At 44.0% G+C, this 22,887-nt stretch overlaps 1 protein-coding gene and 1 pseudogene across 1 annotated transcript in view; both read left to right on the top strand.

Annotated features, from left to right (window-relative positions):
* LOC139382646 (dynein cytoplasmic 2 heavy chain 1) overlaps positions 1–6,822 on the top strand; it is a 263,106-nt gene extending 256,284 nt beyond the window's left edge. The window contains exons 79-80 of the mRNA XM_071126737.1: positions 206–322; positions 6,390–6,822. Of these exons, the coding sequence (XP_070982838.1) occupies positions 206–322; positions 6,390–6,548 (276 nt within the window). The 3' untranslated portion in view covers positions 6,549–6,822. The remainder of the gene's footprint in view (positions 1–205; positions 323–6,389) is intronic.
* A 9,672-nt stretch (positions 6,823–16,494) lies between these two features.
* Positions 16,495–22,163, top strand: LOC139382645 (semaphorin-4E-like; annotated as a pseudogene).
* The last annotated feature ends 724 nt before the right edge of the window (positions 22,164–22,887 follow it).

The raw sequence follows: 22,887 nt of genomic DNA, 5'->3' as shown, positions 1-22,887 counted from the left end.
TCCTCTCTCACCCCCTCCTCCCCCCATCTCTTTCTCTCTCCATCTCTTTCTCTCTCTTTTTCTCCTCTCTCTCACCCCCTCCTCTCCCTATCTCTTTTTCTCTCCTCTCTCACCCCCTCCTCTCCCCATCTCTTTCTCTCTCTTTTTCTCTCTTTTTCTCTCCTCTCACACCCCCTCCTCTCCCCATCTCTCTGTATGTCTGTAGGTGGGTGGTCTGCAGTTGGAGGGCTGTAGTTTTGATGGGGCTCGTCTGTCTGAGAACCGACATGACTCCCCCAGTGTGTCAGCTGTACCTGCCTGTTACATGGCCTGGATAGCACAGGTACAAACACACTCACTCACACACACACACACACACACTCACGGACACGAATCATTGAAGCGCTCTCTGTTCTTTCTGTGGTCAGGGTCAGAGTTCAGCTCTGTGATTAGCTGTTGTCATGGCAACAGAGTTCTTATTGTTCACATCTCCTCTGATTTACACTGAACACAGCATGCAGCAATTTCAACGATTTTACTGAGTTACAGTTCATATAAGGAAATCAGTCAATTTAAATAAATGAATTAGCCCCTAATATATGAATTTCACATGACTGGAAATAGAGATATGCTTCTGTTGGTCACAAATACCTTGTAAAAAAAGTAGGGCGTGAATCAGAAACCCAGTCAGTATCTGTTGTGACCACCATTTACCTCATACAGCGCGACACATTTCCTTCACATGGAGTTGATCAGGCTGGTGATTGTGGTCTGTGGAATGTTGTCCCACTCCTCTTCAATGGTTGTGTGTTGGTGTATATTGGTGGGAACTGGAACACACTGTCGTACATGTAGATCCAGAGCATCCCAAACATGCTCAGTGGGTGACGTGTCTGGTGAGTATGCAGGCCATGGTTGAACTGGGGCATTTTCAGTGTCCAGGAATTATGTACAGATCCTTGTGACATGGGGCCGTGCATTATCATGCTGAGACATGAGATGATGGCGGTGGATGAATGGCACGACAATGGGACTCAGGATCTCGTCACGGTATCCCTGTGCATTAAAATTGGCATCAATAGAAAAGAGCACACTTCTTCAACGTGCCAGTGGCCATCAAAGTGACCATTAGCCCATTGATGCAGTCAGGTCATGACCCTGGTGAGGACAATGAGAACGCAGATGAGCTTCCCTGAGACGGATTCTGACAGTTATTGATTCTTTGGTTGTACAAACCCACAGTTTCATCAGCTGGTCTTAGACGTACTGCCAAATTCTCTAAAACAACATTGGAGGTGGCTTATGGTAGAGAAAAAACCATTAAATTCTCTGGCAACAGCTCTGGTGGACATTACTGCAGTCAACATGCCAATTGCATGCTCCCTCAATACTTTAGACATCTGTGGCATTGTGTTGTGTGACAAAACTGCACATTGCCTTTTATTGTCCCCAGCACAAGGTGCAGCTGTGTAATGGTCATGCTGTTTAATCAGTTTCTTGATATGCCACACCTGTCAGGTGGATTGTCTTGGCGAAGGAGAAATGCGCAATAACAAGGATGTAACCAAATTTGTGGTCAACATTTGAGAGAAATCAACTTTTTGTTCATAATGGAACATTTCTGGGATCTTTTATTTCAGCTCATAAAACAATGGGACCAACACTTTACACATTGCGTTTCATATTTTTGTTCAGGGTCGTTTATTTCCCTAAAGGTCTTACTGTGTGAGAGAAGGAGCAATATATTTTCTCCTTTGAACAGGCCTGCCATCTTTCTTCCCTCCCTCCTGGCCTTTCCCTCAGTTGTCTGAGGAAAGCTGCTCAGACAGGAAAGGTGATGCCTGGTATCTGACCAGTCACTTTATCAACCAGACACTACTTGATATATAGCATAATCCCCTCCCTCTACTCCCTCTGTTGCTCCTGTATCATGTCTAATGGCTGTAACGCCAGGCTAATGTGGATTCAACCCTGCTACAGTAGTTATCTCAGGGATCTGAGGCCCATCTGACCGGCTTCAAACTGCTTTTACCGAGGCCTCGCCCACCCTTTACCTCAACTGGGGATATTAACCGTTAGTCGGTTAGCCTCTGGAAATACATTTGACCATTCATGTTTATCAGTCTCTAGGTTAATACAGTGCCTTGCGAAAGTATTCGGCCCCCTTGAACTTTGCGACCTTTTGCCACATTTCAGGCTTCAAACATAAAGATATAAAACTGTATTTTTTTGTGAAGAATCAACAACAAGTGGGACACAATCATGAAGTGGAACGACATTTATTGGATATTTCAAACTTTTTTAACAAATCAAAAACTGAAAAAGTGGGCGTGCAAAATTATTCAGCCCCTTTACTTTCAGTGCAGCAAACTCTCTCCAGAAGTTCAGTGAGGATCTCTGAATGATCCAATGTTGACCTAAATGACTAATGATGATAAATACAATCCACCTGTGTGTAATCAAGTCTCCGTATAAATGCACCTGCACTGTGATAGTCTCAGAGGTCCGTTAAAAGCGCAGAGAGCATCATGAAGAACAAGGAACACACCAGGCAGGTCCGAGATACTGTTGTGAAGAAGTTTAAAGCCGGATTTGGATACAAAAAGATTTCCCAAGCTTTAAACATCCCAAGGAGCACTGTGCAAGCGATAATATTGAAATGGAAGGAGTATCAGACCACTGCAAATCTACCAAGACCTGGCCGTCCCTCTAAACTTTCAGCTCATACAAGGAGAAGACTGATCAGAGATGCAGCCAAGAGGCCCATGATCATTCTGGATGAACTGCAGAGATCTACAGCTGAGGTGGGAGACTCTGTCCATAGGACAACAATCAGTCGTATATTGCACAAATCTGCTATTTATGGAAGAGTGGCAAGAAGAAAGCCATTTCTTAAAGATATCCATAAAAAGTGTTGTTTAAAGTTTGCCACAAGCCACCTGGGAGACACACCAAACATGTGGAAGAAGGTGCTCTGGTCAGATGAAACCAAAATTGAACTTTTTGGCAACAATGCAAAACGTTATGTTTGGCGTAAAAGCAACACAGCTGAACACACCATCCCCACTGTCAAACATGGTGGTGGCAGCATCATGGTTTGGGCCTGCTTTTCTTCAGCAGGGACAGGGAAGATGGTTAAAATTGATGGGAAGATGGATGGAGCCAAATACAGGACCATTCTGGAAGAAAACCTGATGGAGTCTGCAAAAGACCTGAGACTGGGACGGAGATTTGTCTTCCAACAAGACAATGATCCAAAACATAAAGCAAAATCTACAATGGAATGGTTCAAAAATAAACATATACAGGTGTTAGAATGGCCAAGTCAAAGTCCAGACCTGAATCCAATCGAGAATCTGTGGAAAGAACTGAAAACTGCTGTTCACAAATGCTCTCCATCAAACCTCACTGAGCTCGAGCTGTTTTGCAAGGAGGAATGGGAAAAAATCTCAGTCTCTCGATGTGCAAAACTGATAGAGACATACCCCAAGCGACTTACAGCTGTAATTGCAGCAAAAGGTGACGCTACAAAGTATTAACTTAAGGGGGCTGAATAATTTTGCACGCCCAATTTTTCAGTTTTTGATTTGTTAAAAAAGTTTGAAATATCCAATAAATGTCGTTCCACTTCATGATTGTGTCCCACTTGTTGTTGATTCTTCACAAAAAAATACAGTTTTATATCTTTATGTTTGAAGCCTGAAATGTGGCAAAAGGTCGCAAAGTTCAAGGGGGCCGAATACTTTCGCAAGGCACTGTATGTATCATTTTGTGGGATTAATTTGGTGTCAGGGTTAAACAAATCTAGTCAGTCAATAAAACAGGAACAGTGTCTTGGTCGACCGGAATGATTATTTTGGCGAAAATTGTCACGTACAGTGAGTTTCTAGAGTTAGAAAGTAGATTTCGTATGTCAACTAATGGCTCGCTTTCTCTTGTACAATGAGCTGCAAGCCAGAGGAGAGACTCGTTGCTAGGCAACTCACAGACACTGGCTACAGGCAGCAGTGGGAGAGCGGAACAGCATGAAGCAGCTAACAACAGCTAAGCTAACAACCCAACAACAAAAAAGTTTACCAGTATTTCTCTCCTGTACTACTCATTTTCTATATCAACTTTCTTTTGTTGTCCAGAAGCCAAAGGCCCCAATTCTAGTCATGTTTACAACCCATTTTAGTTGTTGCATATTTACATATTCCCTCTCTTCTCTCTGTCACATGAAACGCATCAGGTGTTTTTTTTTACAACAGAGTTTTCCAGCAAATTGCATTTCGGCAAATGTTTGAAATGGATCTATTCAGTTCTGTGCTTCATTGCAGTAGTTTCGTGTTCATTGCGAGGACAGGCTCGCTATTGTCACGTGTTCTTCATTTACTTTTGGGAACCTCATTTTACTCTTAGGAACAAAATGTACAGGTTGTTAACTGGTTAATGGGAGTTTGTTAGTCAGCAACAAAATGTACAGGTTGTTAACTGGTTAATGGGGGTTTGTTAGTCAGCAACAAAATGTACAGGTTGTTAACTGGTTAATGGGGGTTTGTTAGTCAGCAACAAAATGTACAGGTTGTTAACTGGTTAATGGGAGTTTGTTAGTCAGCAACAAAATGTACAGGTTGTTAACTGGTTAATGGGAGTTTGTTAGTCAGCAACAAAATGTACAGGTTGTTAACTGGTTAATGGGAGTTTGTTAGTCAGCAACAAAATGTACAGGTTGTTAACTGGTTAATGGGAGTTTGTTAGTCAACAACAAAATGTACAGGTTGTTAACTGGTTAATGGGGGTTTGTTAGTCAGCAACAAAATGTACAGGTTGTTAACTGGTTAATGGGGGTTTGTTAGTCAGCAACAAAATGTACAGGTTGTTAACTGGTTAATGGGAGTTTGTTAGTCAGCAACAAAATGTACAGGTTGTTAACTGGTTAATGGGGGTTTGTTAGTCAGCAACAAAATGTACAGGTTGTTAACTGGTTAATGGGGGTTTGTTAGTCAGCAACAAAATGTACAGGTTGTTAACTGGTTAATGGGAGTTTGTTAGTCAGCAACAAAATGTACAGGTTGTTAACTGGTTAATGGGAGTTTGTTAGTCAGCAACAAAATGTACAGGTTGTTAACTGGTTAATGGAAGTTTGTTAGTCAGCAACAAAATGTACAGGTTGTTAACTGGTTAATGGGGGTTTGTTAGTCAGCAACAAAATGTACAGGTTGTTAACTGGTTAATGGGAGTTTGTTAGTCAGCAACAAAATGTACACGTTGACTGGTTAATGGGAGTTTGTTAGTCAGCAACAAAATGTACAGGTTGTTAACTGGTTAATGGGGGTTTGTTAGTCAGCAACAAAATGTACAGGTTGTTAACTGGTTAATGGGAGTTTGTTAGTCAGCAACAAAATGTACAGGTTGTTAACTGGTTAATGGGGGTTTGTTAGTCAGCAACAAAATGTACAGGTTGTTAACTGGTTAATGGGGGTTTGTTAGTCAGCAACAAAATGTACAGGTTGTTAACTGGTTAATGGGAGTTTGTTAGTCAGCAACAAAATGTACAGGTTGTTAACTGGTTAATGGGAGTTTGTTAGTCAGCAACAAAATGTACAGGTTGTTAACTGGTTAATGGGAGTTTGTTAGTCAGCAACAAAATGTACAGGTTGTTAACTGGTTAATGGGGGTTTGTTAGTCAGCAACAAAATGTACAGGTTGTTAACTGGTTAATGGGAGTTTGTTAGTCAGCAACAAAATGTACAGGTTGTTAACTGGTTAATGGGGGTTTGTTAGTCAGCAACAAAATGTACAGGTTGTTAACTGGTTAATGGGAGTTTGTTAGTCAGCAACAAAATGTACAGGTTGTTAACTGGTTAATGGGGGTTTGTTAGTCAGCAACAAAATGTACAGGTTGTTAACTGGTTAATGGGAGTTTGTTAGTCAGCAACAAAATGTACAGGTTGTTAACTGGTTAACTGTTACTGCAATGGGGCGGCAGGGTAGCCTAGTGGTTAGAGTGTTGGAAGAGTAACTGAAAGGTTGCAAGTTCAAATCCCCGAGCTGACAAGGTACAAATCTGTCGTTCTGCCCCTGAACAGGCAGTTAACCCACTGTTCCTAGGCCGTCATTGAAAATAAGAATTTGTTCTTAACTGACTTGCCTAGTTAAATAAAGGTGAAATAAAATGGGGGTTTGTTAGTCAGCAACAAAATGTACAGAAATGTGCATCCTTAACTACACACACACAAACACTCACACACACACACCAACAGACCTGTGTGTTATGCATATATTTATTTGCTAGATATTATAACTGCACTGTTGGAACTAGAAACACAAGCATTTCACTGCACCTGCGAAAACATCTGCAAATCTGTGTACGCGACCCATAAACTTTGATTTGATGTTAATCTAACATTGTGTGTGTTATATTGCAGTGTTCCAGTGGCAGCTACGGTCCTGAGGAGGTCATCTCTCTGCCTGTGTACACCAGCTCAGAGCGGGTCAGCATGGTGACTCACGTCACGCTGCCTTGTGGAGGAAACCCTGACCAGTGGATTCAGAATGGAGCTGCCCTCTTCCTCAAACAGCAGTGAGACAGCCGGGCCAGGGAGCTGGGGTAGGGGTTGGACTGAAGGAGCACAGAGGGTACACATGTTTCTCAGGAAGGTTATCGGGCTTCACTACAGGTGTTTGTTGTTATTTTAAAGTGACGATAGTCTGCAATGAAATGTGTAATGGCACATGCTGGTTCTTGACTATGTTTTGATGTCACGTTGCATTTTGAATGTTGATGTTTTAATGTTTACTCTTTAGTATCATCGTAGTCTGTTTGAATGTATTATTGTGATAATAAAGCTTTATTTACTCTAGATATCTGGTTTCTTTCCATAATGAGTGTTTGTATGTGTTGTAAAGACAGGCCCTGGATCAGGAGATATCTGTCCCTGGGTCTGACCTATTGAGCGGGGCGGCAGGGTAGCCTAGTGGTTAGAGCGTTGGACTAGTAACCGAAAGGTTGTGAGTTCAAACCCCCGAGCTGACAAGGTACAAATCTGTCGTTCTGCCCCTGAACAGGCAGTTAACCCACTGTTCCCAGGCCGTCATTGAAAATAAGAATTTGTTCTTAACTGACTTGCCTGGTTAAATAAAGGTAAAATAAAAAAAAAATACTATACACACACTTCAACTCTGAGCCATGACACACACACACAGACATCAGACTGACCTGGCCAGTATACTATTCTAGTGGTATTTATCAGTATGATTGGAGGGTCAGTTTTAGTTACAACCCCAGTGTGATTGGAGGGTCAGTTTTAGTTAAACCCCAGTGTGATTGGAGGGTCAGTTTTAGTTAAACCCCAGTGTGATTGGAGGGTCAGTGTTAGTTAAACCCCAGTATGATTGGAGGGTCAGTTTTAGTTAAACCCCGGTATGATTGGAGGGTCAGTTTTAGTTAAACCCCAGTGTGATTGGAGGGTAAGTTTTAGTTAAACCCCAGTGTGATTGGAGGGTCAGTTTTAGTTACAACCCCAGTGTGATTGGAGGGTCAGTTTTAGTTACAACCCCAGTGTGATTGGAGGGTCAGTTTTAGCTACAACCCCAGTGTGATTGGAGGGTCAGTTTTAGTTAAACCCCAGTTTGATTGGAGGGTCAGTTTTAGTTAAACCCCAGTGTGATTGGAGGGTCAGTTTTAGTTAAACCCCAGTTTGATTGGAGGGTCAGTTTTAGTTAAACCCCAGTGTGATTGGAGGGTCAGTTTTAGTTACATCCCCAGTGTGATTGGAGGGTCAGTTTTAGTTACAACCCCAGTGTGATTGGAGGGTCAGTTTTAGTTAAACCCCAGTGTGATTGGAGGGTCAGTTTTAGTTAAACCCCAGTTTGATTGGAGGGTCAGTTTTAGTTAAAACCCCAGTGTGATTGGAGGGTCAGTTTTAGTTAAACCTCAGGCTCTGCTGGTGTTTGTGTGTGTGTCTATTTCAGCTCAGTAATGACCCTGGAGAGGCTCTGATGGAAAAAGATAGGGGGAGGAGGGGAGAGATTGTGTGTAGGTGTGTATATGGGGAGGGAGGTGTGCATGTGTGTGTGTGGAGAGAGCACATGGGAGGAGGGGTGAGTGTGTGGAGAGCACATGGGAGGAGGGGTGAAAGAGAGAGAGTGTGTGTGTGTGTGTGCGTGCATTCGTATGTGTGGAGAGAGCACACACAGAAGGAGGAGTGAGTTTGTGTGCTGCAGTATTGCAGAAGGGGAGTGAAATGGAAGAATGGGTTTAAAAGGAGAGGGGATTGGATTTTAACAGAACAGACACCTGGAGCAGAGAGGAGGGAGGGAGGGGAAGGGAGGAAGAGGAGAGGGGACAGATGGGTTAGAAAGAGGGATAAAGGGGAGTAATGGTTAACACGAGAGATGGATGGAGAGGTCAAGGTTAATGTGAGAGTAAATGAGAGAGAGGGGGGAGGTGGTAAGGGGAGATGCAGAATGTGACAGAACAAAGATGGGGGAAAGGGTTTTCACCATCAGAGGAGGAGGGCCTATTTGTCTGGTGTCTATGGCAGGCAAGTGATGCAGTAGGTGGATTACATTCTGTTGGCATGTCCTGTTTTGTTTTCAAGATCCCCAAATACTGTGAACTGCCTCCCTGGCTGCTCTGCTATTCTTCTGTTCTCCCTTCACATCTCAGTCTCCAAATCTGCTCTGTTTAGAAATGAACCATAGATATTAACCATAGAAATCAGATATTAACCACAACAAACATGGTTGTGTTTGTTTGATTGTTTTTCATTCATACAAGGTCTTGCTATGTATCTAAATGTCCAGCGTTATGAATGAGTCCTATCCTACTCGTCAGACATAAACAGTGGTAATGGTATATTTTCATTTGATAACATCCGACTGAATTATCTTTAGTTTCCCAGACTTGTTATCTGTTCATCTCTGAGTTGGGGCCACACAGTGAACTGTTGTCACGTTTCCTCTTGTTGCAGACGACATTAGAAACACAAACCGTGGTTTCTGATTGAGCTTATCTGTAAAGTCTGTGTTCTTTCTTGGCCCTGAAGAACCACAAGGTGTGCACACTTTTGATCCAGACCAGCACTAACTTCAAATTCAATTAATGTTCTACTCATCAAGAATACGATTGGTTGAATCAGGTTTGGTCAGTTTTGTTTGCATGTTTTTTCTTTTCTAATATCTAGACCAGCTGAATCTATTCCTCTGTAATATCTAGACCAGCTGAATATATTCCTCTGTAATATCTAGACCAGCTGAATATATTCCTCTGTAATATCTAGACCAGCTGAATCTATTCCTCTGTGGTATTTAGACCAGCTGAATATATTCCTCTGTAATATTTAGACCAGCTGAATCTATTCCTCTGTAATATCTAGACCAGCTGAATCTATTCCTCTGTGGTATTTAGACCAGCTGAATATATTCCTCTGTAATATTTAGACCAGCTGAATCTATTCCTCTGTAATATTTAGACCAGCTGAATCTATTCCTCTCTAATATCTAGACCAGCTGAATCTATTCCTCTGTAATATCTAGACCAGCTGAATCTATTCCTCTGTAATATTTAGACCAGCTGAATCTATTCCTCTGTGATATCTAGACCAGCTGAATCTATTCCTCTGTGATATCTAGACCAGCTGAATCTATTCCTCTGTGATATCTAGACCAGCTGAATCTATTCCTCTGTGATATCTAGACCAGCTGAATCTATTCCTCTGTGATATCTAGACCAGCTGAATCTATTCCTCTGTGATATCTAGACCAGCTGAATCTATTCCTCTGTTATATCTAGACCAGCAGAATCTATTTCTCTGTAATATCTAGACCAGCTGAATCTATTCCTCTGTTATATCTAGACCAGCTGAATCTATTCCTCTGTAATATCTAGACCAGCTGAATCTATTCCTCTGTAATATTTAGACCAGCTGAATCTATTCCTCTGTGATATCTAGACCAGCTGAATCTATTCCTCTGTTATATCTAGACCAGCTGAATCTATTTCTCTGTAATATCTAGACCAGCTGAATCTATTCCTCTCTAATATCTAGACCAGCTGAATCTATTCCTCTCTAATATCTAGACCAGCTGAATCTATTCCTCTCTAATATCTAGACCAGCTGAATCTATTCCTCTCTAATATCTAGACCAGCTGAATCGATTCCTCTGTAATATCTAGACCAGCTGAATCTATTCCTCTGTGATATCTAGACCAGCTGAATCTATTCCTCTGTAATATTTAGACCAGCTGAATCTATTCCTCTGTGATATCTAGACCAGCTGAATCTATTCCTCTGTGATATCTAGACCAGTTGAATCAGCTGAACAGAGGAATAGATTCAGCTGGTCTAAATATTACAGAGGCATAGATTCAGCTGGTCTAGATATTACAGAGGAATACAGTGCCTTGCGAAAGTATTCGGCCCCCTTGAACTTTGCGACCTTTTGCCACATTTCAGGCTTCAAACCTAAAGATATAAAACTGTATTTTTTTGTGAATTCATTTCAATTAATGTTCTACTCATCAAGAATACGATTGTTTTGTTTGCATGTTTATTCTTTTCTAATATCTACACCAGCTGAATCTATTCCTCTGTAATATCTAGACCAGCTGAATAGATTCACCTGGTCGAAATAGATTCAGCTGGTCTAAATACCACAGAGGAATAGATTCAGCTGGTCTAAATATTACAGATAAATAGATTCAGCTGGTCTAAATACCACAGAGGAATAGATTCAGCTGGTCTAAATACCACAGAGGAATAGATTCAGCTGGTCTAAATACCACAGAGGAATAGATTCAGCTGGTCTAAATACCACAGAGGAATAGATTCAGCTGGTCTAAATACCACAGAGGAATAGATTCAGCTGGTCTAAATACCACAGAGGAATAGATTCAGCTGGTCTAAATACCACAGAGGAATAGATTCAGCTGGTCTAAATACCACAGAGGAATAGATTCAGCTGGTCTAAATACCACAGAGGAATAGATTCAGCTGGTCTAAATACCACAGAGGAATAGATTCAGCTGGTCTAAATACCACAGAGGAATAGATTCAGCTGGTCTAAATACCACAGAGGAATAGATTCAGCTGGTCTAAATACCACAGAGGAATAGATTCAGCTGGTCTAGATATTACAGAGGAATAGATTCAGCTGGTCTAGATATTACAGAGGAATAGATTCAGCTGGTCTAAATACCACAGAGGAATAGATTCAGCTGGTCTAGATATTACAGAGGAATAGATTCAGCTGGTCTAAATACCACAGAGGAATAGATTCAGCTGGTCTAGATATTACAGAGAAATAGATTCAGCTGGTCTAGATATTTGAGGAAGGAGGGAGGTAGACAATGGGGAGGGGGAAGGAGGGTGTAAGGGGGAAGGAAGGAGGGAGGGAGACTATGGGGAGGGGGAAGCAGGGTGGGAGGGGGAAGGAAGGAGGGAGGGGAGAAGGAGGGAGGGAGAAGATGGGGAGGGGGAAGGAAGGAGGGGGGAGACGATGGGGAGGGGGAAGGAGGGAGAGAGATAGATGGGAGGGGGAGGCAGGGAGACGATGGGGAGGGGGAGGGAGGGAGACGATGGGGAGGGGGAAGGGAGGGGAGAGATAGATAGGGAGGGGGGAAGGAAGAGGGGAGAGATACAGTGGGGCAAAAAAGTATTTAGTCAGCCACCAATTGTGCAAGTTCTCCCACTTAAAAAGATGAGAGAGGCCTGTAATTTTCATCATAGGTACACTTCAACTATGACAGACAAAATTAGGGGAAAAAATCCAGAAAATCACATTGTAGGATTTTTTATGAATTTATTTGCAAAATATGGTAGAAAATAAGTATTTGGTCACCTACAAACAAGCAAGATTTCTGGCTCTCACAGACCTGTAACTTCTTCTTTAAGAGGCTCCTCAGTCCTCCACTCGTTACCTGTATTAATGGCATCTGTTTGAACTTGTTATCAGTATAAAAGACACCTGTCCACAACCTCAAACAGTCACACTCCAAACGCCACTATGGCCAAGACCAAAGAGCTGTCAAAGGACACAAGAAACAAAATTGTAGACCTGCACCAGGCTGGAAAGACTGAATGTGCAATAGATAAGCAGCTTGGTTTGAAGAAATATTACTGTGGGAGCAATTATTAGGAAATGGAAGACATACAAGACCACTGATAATCTCCCTCGATCTGGGGCTCCACGCAAGCACTCACCCCGTGGGGTCAAAATGATTACAAGAACGGTGAGCAAAAATACCAGAACCACACGGGGGGACCTAGTGAATGACCTGCAGAGAGCTGGGACCAAAGTAACAAAGCCTACCATCAGTAACACACTACGCCGCCAGGGACTCAAATCCTGCAGTGCTAGACGTGTCCCCCTGCTTAAGCCAGTACATGTCCAGGCCCGTCTGAAGTTTGCTAGAGAGCATTTGGATGATCCAGAAGAAGATTGGGATAATGTCATATGGTCAGATGAAACCAAAATATAACTTTTTGGTAAAAACTCAACTTGTCGTGTTTGGAGGACAAAGAATGCTGAGTTGCATCCAAAGAACACCATACCTACTGTGAAGCAAGTGGGTGGAAACATCATGCTTTGGGGCTGTTTTTCTGCAAAGGGACCAGGACGACTGATCCGTGTAAAGGAAAGAATGAATGGGGCCATGTATTGTGAGATTTTGAGTGAAAACCTCCTTCCATCAGCAAGGGCATTGAAGATGAAACGTGGCTGGGTCTTTCAGCATGACAATGATCCCAAACACACCGGAGTGGCTTCGTAAGAAGCATTTCAAGGTCCTGGAATGGCCTAGCCAGTCTCCAGATCTCAACCCCATAGAAAATCTTTGGAGGGAGTTGAAAGTCTGTGTTGCCCAGCAACAGCCCCAAAACATCACTGCTCTAGAGGAGATCTGCATGGAGGAATGGGCCAAAATACCAGCAACAGTGTGTGAAAACCTTGTGAAGACTTACAGAAAACGTTTGACCTCTGTCATTGCCAACAAAGGGTATATAACAAAGTATTGAGATAAACTTTTGTTATTGACCAAATACATTTTTTCCACCATAATTTGCAAATAAATTCATTAAAAATCCTACAATGTCTGTCATAGTTGAAGTGTACCTATGATGAAAATTACAGGCCTCATCTTTTTAAGTGGGAGAACTTGCACAATTGGTGGCTGACTCAATACTTTTTTTCCCCACTGTAGATGGAGAGGGGGAAAGGAGGGAGGGAGAGAGACGAGGGGGGAAGGAGGGAGAGAGAGATGGGGAGGGGGAAGGAGGGAGAGATTGATGGGGAGGGAGAGATAGCTGGGAAGGGGGTAAGGAGGGAGTGAGGGAGATGGGAAGGGGGTAAGGAGGGAGGGAGGGAGATGGGAAGGGGGTAAGGAGGGAGGCAGGGAGATGGGAAGGGGGTAAGGAGGGAGGCAGGGAGATGGGAAGGGGGTAAGGAGGGAGGGAGGGAGATGGGAAGGGGTTAAGGAGGGAGGGAGAGCGATGGTAAGGAGGGAGGTAGGGAGATCGATGGGAAGGAGTGAGGGAGAGAGAGAGAGACGATGGGGAGGGGGGAAGTAGGGAGGGAGGGAGAGAGGTGATGAAGGAGGGAGGGAGAGAGAGAGACAATTGGGAGGGGGGAAGGAGGGAGGGAGAGAGACAATGGGGAGGGGGAAGGAGGGAGGGAGAGAGACAATGGGGAGGGGGAGGGGGAAGGAGGGAGAGAGATGGGGAGGGAGGGAGAGAGACGATGGGGAGGGGGGAAAGAGGGAGGGAGACGATGGGGAGGGGGAAGGAAGGAGGGAGAGAGACGATGGGGAGGGGGAAGGAGGGAGAGAGACGATGGGGAGGGGGAAGGAAGGAGGGAGAGACGAGGGGGAGGGGGAAGGAGGGAGGGAGAGAGACAATGGGGAGGGGGAGGGGGAAGGAGGGAGAGAGATGGGGAAGGAGGGAGGGAGAGAGACAATGGGGAGGGGGAGGGGGAAGGAGGGGGAAGGAGGGAGAGAGACGATGGGGAGGGGGGAAAGAGGGAGGGAGACGATGGGGAGGGGGAAGGAAGGAGGGAGAGAGACGATGGGGAGGGGGAAGGAGGGAGAGAGACGATGGGGAGGGGGAAGGAAGGAGGGAGAGACGAGGGGGAGGGGGAAGGAAGGAGGGAGAGAGACGATGGGGAGGGGGAAGGAAGGAGGGAGAGAGACAATGAGGAGGGGGAAGGAGGGAGGGAGAGAGACGATGGGGAGGGGGAAGGAGGGAGGGAGAGAGAGAGAGATGGTGCTAATGGATTAATAGGCTTTTAACTCCATCACCACTCTCACCCCCGACACACACACACACACCTCTCTTCCTCTCTAGAGATGGCCTGTAGGCTGTAAGCATGTTCAGGCTGAGAAATAAAGCTGAGAGGCCGACCTGCCTATTGATCACAATCCACACTTACCATTACTGTTACACACACACACACACACACACACACACACACACACACCACAAGGCTATAAAATAGAGCATGAGGTGTGTGTTCCACATCAGGGGAGGTTCTTATCCTCCTCTTCCAGTCGACAGCCTGGGGAGACTGAGCCAATGACAGGTCTACAACAACTTCTGCTCATCAGGTCTCTCCCTGGAGAGGAGAGGATAGAGGGGAATCTCATTCTAGAGGGGACTCACTGAAACATATCATTTATGGGGCGGCAGTAGGGATCTCGGGCCAGAATACAGTCCAGACAGGACCCATACCGACCAGAGTCCCTAACTGGAATCTGGACCACTCCAGACCCTGAGCCTGCATAGAGCTGTCCCTAGAGAAAAACACACACTGACTTGACTACTAAACCACCAGTGTTAGCTTCTCATTGGATGACCTGGTGCTATTCATCTTGAACAAGCATTGGACTAGTAACCAAAAGGTTGCTAGATGGAATCCCTGAGCTGACAAGGTAAAAATCTGTTGTTCTGCTGTTCTGCCCCTGAACAACCCGCTGTTCCTAGGCCGTCATTGAAAATAAGAATTTGTTCTTAACTGACTTGCCTAGTAAAATAAAAGGAAAATGTATCCTGTATCTACAGCCCCGGTAGGTATAGACATCTCTGGTCTAGGGTCAGGTGTGTCAGTAAGCTTCCTTTAGTGAAGGTCAGCACCACGGTAGGAAAACCTGATCCTAAATCATTTATTAAGTGTAGATAATCTGGAACAACCACCTAAATGGGCAAAGAACAACCATTTCTCACACAATTAGGGGTAGAGGCCTCCCACGATACTAAATCATGCTCACTTTACCACAGCACAGTTCCATTACCTGTTAAAGTCATTTGTCTCCCCAGTGCCACTGCAAAGTGTCACTGACACCCCTCCCCAAGAGGGAAGATGCCCTATAACTATACCACAACAGCATCATGTGACATACTTGATCAATAACACTATCTATAATACATGCAGAGTACATGTAGCAGTATGTGGTTGGGTTTATATTGATTCTACAGATACTTATTTGAAGTCTTATTCAGAGGTCAGGGGAAGTTCATTGTGGCCATAGGCCCCCACTGATAGTTCATCTGTGTTAATGTTGAACAATGTTCTGGATTAGACGGGTTTATCGCCAGTTAGCTTTAACCCCTCCCACCAGCCCACACAGCCAATGGAGTGACAGAGACGAACGATCTCTTAGACCTGTCTGCTCACATCAGCCAATCAGATACCTTGCTCTCAAGTAGATGCCCTTGAGCACTCCAACACACACACAAACACACACTGGCCACTTAATTTGCCACGTTCAGAGGGCAGCGTGTCGCTCCATCGGGATGTTTATGGTTTCCCGGAAAAAGCAAATCACCACGGCAACGGCTGGGTGGATTTACGGCCGTAGCCCTGTCTCCCACCCTTAGACAAACCATGTATCACCCTTACACAGTGCACACACTCACACATACACACTCATGTACACTCATAGTTGTTTGTATGCACAAACACACGCACACTCATACACACCACAGACATAAACTACATTTAATTTCAATAGAGCACAATGTTATAAGGGTGTCAGAAATCATGGCTGATTTAGAGGTGAGCTTCCATGTATGTGGTGGAAAAAGCTGGGTAATTGAGGGACAACCAGATCACTAGTACAGTCATAAGGATTTGAGGAGGGTGACAACATAAAAATACAATCCAGATTATATTTCTATGGATGACACTGGCATTGGCTCGGCATGTAGATTGTACATTGTGTCATCAGTCTTAGAATGTGTAGCCCAACTCTACTCCTGAAAATTCTATTGTAGCTGACCAAACAATGCACAGTTTAGAATGCTGGAGTAATTCAACATTCCACCATTAAACTATATGGGACATGTTTCAGGATCAAAACTTGTATAGTTTAAATAGAATCCAAAAGCTTTGGTCAATCTGTCCAGATCATTACACAGTTTTGTGTGTGTGTGTGAGGGTGATCTAGTTGAGACAATTATAATAGCAGCCAAAAAGGAAAGCAATATGCCCAGACTGTGGATCCATTTCAAAATCCACTGTAGTGTACAGTTTGATGTCATAATCAACATCTCATTACCCGCATTATGACATCACACGGTCAATCCTATATAAACAGCAGCCCAACACCAACATTAAGAGACTTGTGTGTTGCATTGAGCATTGACAGCTGCTGACAAGAGGACCACCATGGCTCCTCTCACTTCCCTGAGGGATATCTTGGTCCTGTTCCTGGTCCTTATACCCCTGGGTGAAGTGTTCGCCAGCATCCCTAGGAAGACCGTACAATATGACAGTAAGCCATTATCTCTCTCCAATGCCTGTTTACATCCTTGCATGTAGAGAAATGCATCTTTTCCACTCAACTAAAGTTAGGCTTATGTGGCAGCTTAGTCTAATGTTTTTTTCTCAATATAAAGCATCATCTAATATGATCCAAAGCCATCCAAAAGGGTTCTTTGGCTGTCCCCATGGGAGAACCCTATGAAGAATCCTTGTACAACCCGCTGTGGAAAGGGTTCTATCTGGAAGACTAAAGGCTTCTCCCATGGGGAGACAGCCAAAGAACCCTTTCAGGTTCTAGATATCACCTCTTTTCCAAGAGTGTATTATACATAATATTATTTGTAACAGCATTCCTAAAGACTATGTAAAAGCATTTAGGCCCATAAAAAGTATTTAAACAATATATAAAAGTATTTAAACATAGAGCATTATGCCTCTATGTCGTGAACACAAATGTTTTATAAATGCTACATACAACCAACTGTCAACCACAGTAAAGTGTTATCATATTGTTTTTCTGTTTAGATGCTAAGAGTTTCAGAGAGAATGGCATTTCAAACTATTCAACGATGACATTGAGAGAGGACCTGGGTGTCCTTTTCATTGGTGCTAGAGACGCTGTATACGCACTGGACCTTGAGGACATCTCCTCGAAAAAGGCTGGGGTAAGGAACTCAGTCTAATCAAGGTCTTGTATATATCCATACAGTATTGTCTGGTCTCTAGAGTATTCCTGCTGTACGTTCATGGGAATCTGTCTGTTGCTGCAGGTCTCAGAGCCTGCTGTAATGTTAATGGGAATCTGTCTGTTGCTGCAGGTCTCAGTCTGCTGTAATGTTAATGGGAATCTGTCTGTTGCTGCAGGTCTACTGGCAGGTCTCAGTCTGCTGTAATGTTAATGAGAATCTGTCTGTTGCTGCAGGTCTCAGTCTGCTGTAATGTTAATGGGAATCTGTCTGTTGCTGCAGGTCTCAGAGCCTGATGTAATGTTAATGAGAATCTGTCTGTTGCTGCAGGTCTCGGAGTCTGCTGTAATGTTAATGGGAATCTGTCTGTTGCTGCAGGTCTCAGAGTCTGCTGTGTGTTAATGAGAATCTGTCTGTTGCTGCAGGTCTCAGTCTGCTGTAATGTTAATGGGAATCTGTCTGTTGCTGCAGGTCTCAGAGTCTGCTGTAATGTTAATGGGAATCTGTCTGTTGCTGCAGGTCTACTGGCAGGTCTCAGAGGAGCAGAACATGTCCTGCAAGAGCAAGGGAAAAGATTCAGTAAGTGGATTGATTGCATGATGGATCATCTCTCCTCTCAGAGAACTCTCTGAAGCAGTATACTGATAGAAACAAACCACATGATCCTATTCCAGATGGAATGTCAAAACTACATCAAGACACTTCAGACTCTCCACGATGGCAGGATGTTGGTGTGTGGGACCAACGCATACAACCCCACATGTGACTATATGGTGAGTATAACCTGGAAAGGACATCTCACCTGTTGTTTCACACTACATATCATGTAACTGTGGACCGTTGTCATATTCTGGTTGTTTACACTGAACTAACTGCAGACATATGTAGCACACCAAACCTCTGTCTGTCTGTGAGAGTCCCAACTACCTTTCAAAGTGATTACAGATCACAGCCTTAATGTACACCTCCACATCGCAACCAAACGTGCATTGTGTTCTCCAACAGACCTACGCAAATGGAACGTTGACCCTGGAAGGGAAGAAGGAAGAGGGGCGAGGGAAAGTTCCCTTTGACCCCTTCCAGAGGTCAACCTCGGTCATGGTTGGTGAGTTCTGATATCTACAGTACCTCCCCACAAGGACTGAGTAGTAGATATTGTGCACCCACTGTTATAAATAAAACAACTGTAAATAAAGTGTTGGAAAAAGTGGACCCACACTGAAAGTTGTGTTAGTGATGTAAAATACATGACTGATTAACTAACATTCACTTCTTTACAGTCTTTATTATTTCCGTTCTGATGATTGTCATTGTTAACCATCAATCAGGGACAGAACTGTATTCAGCCACAGCGATCAACTTCCTGGGTACTGAGCAGGTGTTGCAGCGTCATTCCTTCCCGGCTATCAGGACCGAACACAGACAGTCCTGGCTTAACAGTAAGCTCCAACCCCTCTGTTTAAATGTAGTGCTCCCCGTCAACCACAGAATACTGTGACAATGTGTTGATGCATTTCTTGATGCGTAGCTAAACAGACACCTGAATGTGGACATTCCACAGAGAGATACAGACATTTTAAATGTCTTACTTTAATCAATATGCCTTAAATAATGGATCCCAAGTCTGTGTTTTCAGTCTCTGTGAGAAAACCGAACTGTCTTTTTTCAGAGCCCTTCTTCGTACAGTTGGACGTCGTCCCAGAGAGCATTAACAACCTCGATGGGGACGACGATAAAGTCTATATGTTCTTTAGTGAGGAGGCCATGGAGTTTGACCTGCCAGCCCAGATCAGGGTATCTCGTGTGGCACGGGTCTGCAAGGTACAGAACGTTTATGTCTGTTCTAGTGTTCTAATTCCCAATACTATGGTCAACACTGACACCTGTCTCCCTCTCTGTGGTTGGTGTGCAGGGGGATTTGGGTGGTCAGAGGACCTTACAGCAAAAGTGGACGTCCTACCTGAAGGTCCGTCTTGACTGCCCCGTGCCCCTGGAACCCAGCCTGCCAGCCATCATTCAGGATATCTTCCTCCTGAAAGACCAGGATTGGAGGAAGAGCGTGTTTTACGCTGTTTTCAGTCCGCAGACGTGAGTTCTACCATTTCTTTATTAGTACAGTCCAGCAGAAATTCCATACTGTCAAATCTGTGAAATAATGATCAGTTGTAGGGATACTACTCAAAAATGAACCTTCTATGAGAGAGATTCTGAAGTGATGTTGGAATAATGAATGGTGTTTTGATGATTACAGAACCACATCGGATCTCTCCACTGTGTGTGCGTTCAGCGTGGTTGACATTGGGAAAGTCTTCTCTGAGGGTAGGTATATGACTCCGGTGACAATGGAGTCAGAAACAAGGTGGGTTACCCACACCGGAGAGGAGCCTGTCCCACGACCTGGAACGGTGAGTAATAACATGACTTATATAGGTGACTGAATTAAATGATCATTGATTAACTTCCAGACATTGAGTGTCATGTGACAGTGTTGTACCTATGTTCCTCTACAGGGCACAATTATTGTCCAAAACACTTAATCAAATGTGGCAAAAACGCTCATGTCCCAAATGGTTTCCTATTCCCTTCTGTACAAAGTGTACTACTTTTGAACAGAACCCTATGAGCCCTGGTAAAAATGAATGCACTATATAGGGAATAGGGGGCTATTAGGAACACAGGCTTAGTTTCAAGAGTGCTTCTGTCATAATTATAGACCTACAGTATACAGTGGGGCAAAAAAGTATTTAGTCAGCCACCAATTGTGCAATTTCTCCCACTTAAAAAGATGAGAGAGGCCTGTAATTTTCAACATAGGTACACTTCAACTATGACAGACAAAATGGGGGGGAAAAATCCAGAAAATCACATTGTAGGATTTTTAATGAATTTATTTGCAAATTATGGTGGAAAATAAGTATTTGGTCACCTACAAACAAGCAAGATTTCTGTCTCTCACAGATCTCTTTAAGAGTGCTTCTGTCATAATTATAGACCTACAGTATATGTGAAACGTCTCATCAACTCTCTGGTTGTGTTGTTGTTAAAGTGTATGACCAATGCTGTGCGGGACCTCGGGATTGTGCACTCGCTGGACCTCCCTGACAAGACCCTGCAGTTCGTCCGTGACCAGCCACTCTTGGACGGAGCAGTGCCTCCGCTGACCGGGGGTCCACTGGTGCTGCAGAGGGGAGCCAAGTTGTCGGTGATTGTTGTGGACAGAGTCATGGCCGTGGATGGAGAAATCCACCACGTTATGTTTATTGGAACAGGTACTGACTATTCACAGCCTTTTATCATCCAAATTCACACTGTTCTGTGCTTGTGGCAGCGACTATTACTGTCTATATATGTATTCATGTACTGTGTGTATATATATGATAATTTTTTTCTGACAAAGAAAATCAATCAATGTCAGTGTTGGCTCTAGAGAGTAACTGCCGTGTCCTGCTCCCTGACAGAGGAGGGCACGGTGCAGAAGGTTGTACAGTACGCTGCTGGTGACACCGTCATTATCCAAGAGACCAGGGTGTTCCAGACTCTGGAGCCAATCAAAGTGCTGCGTCTCTCCTCTGGCACGGTAACACATTTAGTGAAAAACGTTCTGAGTATATTTTTTTATTTAACTAGACAAGCCAGTTATTTACAATGACGGCCTACCGGGGAACAGCGGGTTAACTGCCTTGTTCAGGGGCAGAACGACATATTTTTACCTTGTCAGCTCGGGGATTCCATCTTGCAACCTTACAATTAACTAGTCCAAAGCTCTAACCACTAGGCTACCTGCTTGTTCAAGATGAATAGCACCAGGTCATCCAATGAGAAGCTAACACTGGTGGTTTAGTAGTCAAGTCAGTGTGTGTTTTTCTCTAGGGACAGCTCTATGCAGGCTCAGGGTCTGGAGTGGTCCAGATTCCAGTTAAGGACTGTGGTCGGTATGGGTCCTGTCTGGACTGTATCCTGGCCAGAGATCCCTACTGTGCCTGGGACACCACCTTAGCAGCCTGCTCATCTGTCCTCAACTTACCCACTGGCTCCAGGTAGGATCCTGCTCAACTCTACAACACTCTCACTCTAGAATAACCACTGTCTGCATGTACTATTGGAACAAATATGATTTCAGATGTCCTTCAAATAACAGTAGCTCTTTCTTTATCTTTCAGGAACATGTACCAAAGCCTTAAACATGCGGATGCCTCGATGTGCCCCCGATCAGGTAGGTTTATCTCTCAACTAGTGAAATACTGTGATGTATCAACATGAAGTAGGCTACATGCCAAGTTAAAGACATTCAGTGAACCCCCATTGTGTTATTTTCAGTCCCTGTTAAGCCACTTACATTACCATTTAATGTTGGGAGCTCCATCCACCTGCCGTGCCAACCAGCATCCAACCTGGCACAGGTGAGCTGGCACTTTGCTAAGCAGCCCCTCCAGCTGAGAGACAGGTACCAGATGTTGAGCCAGGACTTGTTGATAGTGAGTGCCCTAGCTTCAGACGCTGGTCGGTACACCTGCCAGAGTCTGGAGGAGGTCAAAGGTCAACTCTACACCAGGACAGAGGCTGCCTACATCCTGCAGCCCACAAAGACTCTACTGGTCCTGCAGACATCTGTGGCTCTGCTGTCTGTGCTGCTGGGGGTTGTGGTCCTCTGGAGTGTCAGGGGACACGTCAGACTCGGCCAGAATTCATCCAGCAGAACCCGGCCAGAACAACAACAACAACTGGAGAACAGACCCTGAACTATGGCCTGTTCAATAAGGGTGTGACTATTTGAAATCACTAAACATCACACCATACAATCTCCCTCTGGGCCTCAATAATCACACCGTTTTTCGGCGGGTTGTTCAGTACAGTAGCGTTTCCATTTGAATTAAATGTTGAACCCCATTCTGTCGTACTGACAGCACCCCTAGAATCACCAGCACCATTCTTTACTCATTGTTTTCCACTTAAGATCCTTGTGTTGAATGTATTTTGTGTTTTTATGTTTGTATAAATATTATATATTGCAAATATGATGTATCTGTCTAGTGTTTTTCTATATTATTAAATGATTAGATCTTATATCAAATCACAGATACCTGTATTTAGAGTCAGTCTCCACCAATCTAGTAGTCAGAGTCAGTCTCCACCAATCTAGTAGTCTGTCAGTCTCTACCAATCTAGAAGCTAGGAGTTAGGCTTGAAGTCATAAACAGCGCAATGCTTGAAGCACAGAGAAGAGCTGCTGGCAAACGCACGAGAGTCAGTCTCCAATCTATTAGTCAGAGTCAGTCTCTACCAATCTATTAGTTCTAGTCAGTCTCTACCAATCTATTAGTCCGAGTCAGTCTCCACCAATCTATTAGTCAGAGTCAGTCTCTACCAATCTATTAGTCAGAGTCAGTCTCTACCAATCTATTAGTCAGAGTCAGTCTCTACCAATCTATTAGTCAGAGTCAGTCTCTACCAATCTATTGGTCAGAGTCAGTCTCTACCAATC

The sequence above is a fragment of the Oncorhynchus clarkii genome, chromosome 24 (genome assembly GCF_045791955.1).
Source record: "Oncorhynchus clarkii lewisi isolate Uvic-CL-2024 chromosome 24, UVic_Ocla_1.0, whole genome shotgun sequence".
NCBI lineage: Eukaryota > Metazoa > Chordata > Actinopteri > Salmoniformes > Salmonidae > Oncorhynchus > Oncorhynchus clarkii.
Note: the sequence above shows the minus strand (reverse complement) of the source record. Positions and strands in the feature narration are given on the sequence as shown.